The sequence below is a fragment of the Diaphorina citri genome, unplaced genomic scaffold (genome assembly GCF_000475195.1).
Source record: "Diaphorina citri unplaced genomic scaffold, Diaci psyllid genome assembly version 1.1 scaffold5857, whole genome shotgun sequence".
Lineage (NCBI taxonomy): Eukaryota > Metazoa > Arthropoda > Insecta > Hemiptera > Psyllidae > Diaphorina > Diaphorina citri.
Window position 1 is genome coordinate 19,002 of NW_007383233.1, and position 5,427 is coordinate 24,428.

General features: G+C 34.9%; 2 protein-coding genes across 2 annotated transcripts in view; both read left to right on the forward strand.

The window, feature by feature from the left end:
* LOC103521745 (ATP-binding cassette sub-family E member 1) overlaps window positions 1–2,176 on the forward strand; it is a gene marked incomplete at its 3' end in the record, with an annotated part of 21,165 nt that extends 18,989 nt beyond the window's left edge. Inside the window, 1 exon segment of the mRNA XM_026832278.1 lies at window positions 2,065–2,176. Coding sequence (XP_026688079.1) covers window positions 2,065–2,176 — 112 coding nt within the window.
* A 473-nt stretch (window positions 2,177–2,649) lies between these two features.
* LOC113472508 (ATP-binding cassette sub-family E member 1-like) overlaps window positions 2,650–5,427 on the forward strand; it is a gene marked incomplete at its 3' end in the record, with an annotated part of 3,685 nt that continues 907 nt past the window's right edge. The window contains exons 1-6 of the mRNA XM_026832279.1: window positions 2,650–2,662; window positions 2,731–2,934; window positions 3,436–3,574; window positions 4,640–4,720; window positions 4,808–4,888; window positions 4,976–5,139. Of these exons, the coding sequence (XP_026688080.1) occupies window positions 2,650–2,662; window positions 2,731–2,934; window positions 3,436–3,574; window positions 4,640–4,720; window positions 4,808–4,888; window positions 4,976–5,139 (682 nt within the window). The remainder of the gene's footprint in view (window positions 2,663–2,730; window positions 2,935–3,435; window positions 3,575–4,639; window positions 4,721–4,807; window positions 4,889–4,975; window positions 5,140–5,427) is intronic.

The following is a 5,427-nucleotide window of genomic DNA, read 5'->3' on the forward strand; positions in this document are numbered from 1 at the left end:
AAGGTTTAAAGTTTAGTTTTTTTTGAGGATTCATCCAGCTCTCAAAAGGGTTTTATTTCCTGAAATTATTTCCTGATAAATCAAGTTTTCCTAGTTGGGTAATTGTAGTTTGTATATTCTTGTCCGTTTTATCCAGAAATTTTCCTAGTTATGTAGCTCAGCCTATGTTTTGTTAATAAGAGATAAATAGTAGGTACTAAATTGTGTTATACGATTTTAAGATGGTCTTATCTGTTTGTACTTAGCAAAATCTGGCATTTTTTAAATCGGGAAAAGATGTTTGATTATGTTAGCGGGGGATTTTAGATGAACAGATTGGAGTTAACTTTCTTTGATAGATTGTTTGATTTCAACTGTTCTTAATTTTTGCCCTTGTAGCCCAGATTTTTCTCTATCTTGATGTATAATATGTTAATTGTGAACCCGCTTATGTTTTTCTATTTTTCCTAGATTTTTTGTGTTTTAAAAATTGTTTTTTTCTAGGGAAAATATTTTAGTCTGGGGTCTCAAATATTTTGGTGGGAGGATGTTGAGAAATTGAATCGTGTGAACCGGGCCTTTAAATACGGCCCATTGGAGTGAGTCGACTCGCGGCAAAATGCGGGAATTTTTGAATTTGGTTTTAGGAGAAGAAAAAATGTGCTATAAGAAACTTAGTAGAATAAGATCTAAAAGTTGTAAAAGTTTGCTGAAATGATTAAATAAAGACATTCTCGTCCAGTTTCTATGTTGTAAAGGTAACTCAAGTGTTTTCCATATTCCCTCTTGAAGATCCTGAAGACTTGAGCATTTTAATTGTTAATTGTGGGCAGAAATTCCCACAGCTGTGTTCACCGATGTACAACAAAACAAAAAGAAAGTTGAAAGTTTAAAGTTTGCCAACTTCTCATCAATCAAGTGGTCCGACATCCGACAAATTTTGGTGACGGTTTTAAATTTTGGGCAGAGTCGCCAATTGACAGTCTAAAAACCAAGGTAAGTGGACTTTTCTTCAAGGAAACCCTACCAAAAGCTCTTCTAGGTCGTTGGAACCCCGGAAAATTGACCGGTTATTTTATAATCACAAGATTTTACGCTAAACATACGTGTGAGATATTTTGAGGTTAGGATTTTGTAGCTTAGTTGATCAGATCAGATTCATATCCTTCACCTAAATAGGGTAGATCAAGAAATTTTACTAAATTATTGTTGAATGTAAGTACTCAGCTTTCACTGCCTTTCACAGTAAGTTCTCCTGTTGTACTATGAACGATTTACCTACATGCCCAAGCAGTACTTTGATTTCAATTGATTCTGAAAGAGTTGTCCTAAATCTCACATATTGTAATAGTCTGCCCTCTTTCTGTGGCTTTGCATAGTGCTCAATCTAGTACTTGTTCAGAAGTCACATCAATGGAAAGGAGCTTTCTTTTTCATTGCAGTGGCTTCTGATTAATTACCCTTTCATCAAATTTTTGTTTTAACTTTAGACTATTTTTCATTTCAGGATGTCGAGTAAAAAGAAGCCAATTGAAGAGTCAGACAAGCTGACTAGGATAGCCATTGTGAACACTGACAAGTGTAAGCCAAAGAGATGCCGTCAAGAATGCAAAAAATCCTGCCCGGTGGTCCGCATGGGAAAACTGTGCATTGAAGTTACACCCGGAGATAAAATAGCTTCAATCAGTGAAGAATTGTGTATAGGTATGTTTTGTATTTAGATGTAGTCACTTAACCCATCCTTTAGGGCTGTTCCAATTAAATAATATGTTTTGTATTTAGAAGTAGGTAATAATAAATTAGAGGCAGATTTGTAGTAGCTTATTCCATCCTTTAGGGCTGTTCCAATTAAATAATTGGTATTGGTAGAAACCTAGAAACAGTGCTTTCAGTATTTATTTATTTTTCAGTAGGATTAATTAGAAGGGTTCTCCATAGTTTGAAGATTTGAAAGGTAAGTTCATATGGAGACAAAAAGTAAGGAAGTAGAGGTATCACTGCAGAATCCATGAAATTTTCGGGACAATAGGACCAAAACTCCTACAAGAACAAAAATGTCTCCATAATCCTAATTTCTAATTCTAGATCAAGCGTATGAATCACTATGAGTATCCTGCCATGAGTAAAACGATGGGCGAGTTCAAATTGGAAGTTGTGCAAGGACAGTTCACGGACTCTGAAATTATCGTTCTCCTTGGTAAGTGAAATGGAAAATAAAATTGTAAAATGAGAAAAAAAAAATTAAACTCGAATCATTTTTCGACAAAAATATAAATTCAATTCAATACATAATATTCTATTTTTCTTCTTCGACTCGACTTTTTTTTTTTTTTTCATTAATACAGTAGAACCTCTATTATTTCAACCCCCAAATCAGTTCTAAATAGGGTATTTTTTAACCATTGTGTTCTTTCGTATCTAAATTTTGCTCCCTTTTCCATTGTTTTATACAGAATTTCAATTATTTCAACTACCCTCAGTCCCAATTTTTGAAATAATTGAGGTTCTACTTTATTGTGTGAAATAATTGAAGTGTGCAGTTGTAGCAGGCCTTGGAAAAAAACTTTGACTTCTTAGTTCTTCTAACATTGTTTACCTATTGATCCTTTGTCAAAAAATAATTGTTCAATTTTCCTCTTTATCCCTAGGTTGTGGTATTTGCGTAAAGAAATGTCCATTCGAAGCCATCACAATTATCAATTTGCCCTCCAACTTGGAAAAAGACACAACAGTTTTCCCCTTTTTCCCTAGGTTGTGGTATTTGCGTAAAGAAATGTCCATTCGAAGCCATCACAATTATCAATTTGCCCTCCAACTTGGAAAAAGACACAACTCATCGGTACTCACAGAATTCATTCAAACTTCATCGGCTGCCCATTCCCCGACCCGGAGAAGTGTTGGGATTGGTAGGAACAAATGGTATAGGCAAATCAACAGCACTCAAAATTTTAGCAGGTAATTGTTTTTTTAATCTTCTTTGATTTTCATCCTGAGAAAATCTTTGGTTTTAGTCCTTTTTGTATGTATTTTGATAAAGTAAATTTGACAAATAAAAAATCAAAATTATCAAGGAATTATTGAATTTGCTAGATACCTACACCGAAGAAAAAAAAACTCATAAAATGGAAAAAATAAATACTTACCTAATAAAATAATGATTTCTTCCTGGAGAAGTGTTGGGATTGGTAGGAACAAATGGTATAGGCAAATCAACAGCACTCAAAATTTTAGCAGGTAATTATTTTTTTAATCTTCTTTGATTTCCATGCTGAGAAAATCTTTGGTTTTAGTCCTTTTTGTATGTATTTTGATAAAGTAAATTTGACAATTAAATAAAAAATCAAAATTATCAAGGAATTATTGAATTTGCTAGATACCTACACCAAAGAAAAAAAACTCAGAAAATGGAAAAAATAAATACTTACCTAATAAAATAATGATTTCTTCCTCCTTTAGGTAAACAGAAACCCAACTTGGGCCGCTACTCGAGTCCACCTGATTGGAATGAAATTCTACAACACTTCCGTGGTTCCGAGTTGCAGAATTATTTCACCAAGATTCTCGAAGATGATCTGAAAGCTCTCATCAAACCTCAGTATGTGGACCAAATACCCAAGGCTGTCAAAGGTAAAGGAGACTTCAATTTCCTCTCTTTTTTTAAACTTTGAATTTATTCTTTTTTAAGACCTGCCCACCTAGGAATACAAAGTTTTAACTTTGTATAAAGAAAGAAGCAGAGCAGACTAGGTTACTAACCCATAGGTTCAAGACTTGGATGGTATCTCAAATATATATTTTTTTTTTTTTTTTTTTTTCAAAATTGTATTTAGAAGTAGTCGCTTAACCCATCCTTTAGGGCTGTTCCAATTAAATAATTGGTATTGGTAGAAACCTAGAAACAATGCTTTCAGTATTTATTTTTCAGTAGGATTAATTAGAAGTGTTCTCCATAGTTTGAAGATTTGAAAGGTAAGTTCATATGGAGACAAAAAGTAAGGAAGTAGAGGTATCACTGCAGAATCCATGAAATTTGTTGTAAAACCAATACAGTTAGAACCTCTATTATTTCAACCCCAAAATCAGTTCAAAATAGGGTATTTATTAACCATTGTGTTCTTTCGTATCTAAATTTTGCCCCCTTTTCCATTGTTTTATACAGAATTTCAATTATTTCAACTACCCTCGGTCCCAATTTTTGAAATAATTGAGGTTCTACTTTATTGTGTGAAATAATTGAAGTGTGCAGTTGTAGCAGGCCTTGGAAAAAAACTTTGATTCCCGGCGGGGTCGAGGTTTTTTTTCGGCTCTGTGCTTGGAGTTCGGGGTGCACTCAGCCTCGTGAGGACAATTGAGTAGCCACTTTAATAGGAGAAAGCCAGCTAACCTTCCGAGAGCTAACCTTATCAGTCTAGGATAAAATCCGCCTCGGGTGGCAGTCGAACCCGCTATTTGGCGCTTACAAGGCAGACGCGCTTTTTTTCCAAGATATGTATCTAAAGGTAGAAACACACTACCCTCACGTCACGTGAGCTCATGGGGAGTCAGAAAGATGTAGTTCAAAGTTTTCCCATAATATTGTGGGTTTTCGTCCCATAAGATTGTAGATAACTTTTAATTGCTATATAATATAAAATTTTAATAATGTTCTCTTTTCTCTCAGATATAACTTGGAGCTGATAGAAATGACAGGACCTATGAAGGAAGGACTGGGTAAACTATTGTCCGAGAGACCCCATCTCAAGTCAGACGCTCTACAAGATATCTAAGATGGCTCGTTTTAATTTTTACTTTCTCTTACCCTTATTTAATCTTGGTCTCTTGTTCTCAGATATAACTTGGAGCTGATAGAAATGACGGGTCCGATGAAGGAAGGACTGGGTAAACTATTGTCCGAGAGACCCCATCTCAAGTCAGACGCTCTACAAGATATCTAAGATGGCTCGTTTTAATTTTTACTTTCTATTACCCTTATTTAATCTTGGTCTCTTGTTTTCAGATATAACTTGGAGCTGATAGAAATGACGGGTCCGATGAAGGAAGGACTGGGTAAACTATTGTCCGAGAGACCCCATCTCAAGTCCGTGTTCATGGGGTCCAGACGGGGCGATCCTAGGTGTGAGGGACTCACGGAAATTACCGTAAGTGATACTCGTAGTCATAGTAAAATCTGAACCATGAATTACCTATTTGTGGTTAAGTTGAGAGCAGGTTAACAACTTTTTTTGGAGGTATAACAGCATAACTAATTACCTTGAGATTTTTCTTCTGAATTTCATCAGAATTGGACAAACCGTTCGATAGTAAGTGGTGAAACCAGTGACAAATCTGATTCGAGAGAGTGCGTATCGTGAAATTAACTTGTTTATCTAACAAATTATCACGCAACGTAAAACTTCGATCGAATTTATTTTCAAATTAATTTTGATAGGTTTCAATACCTGCGTCTAT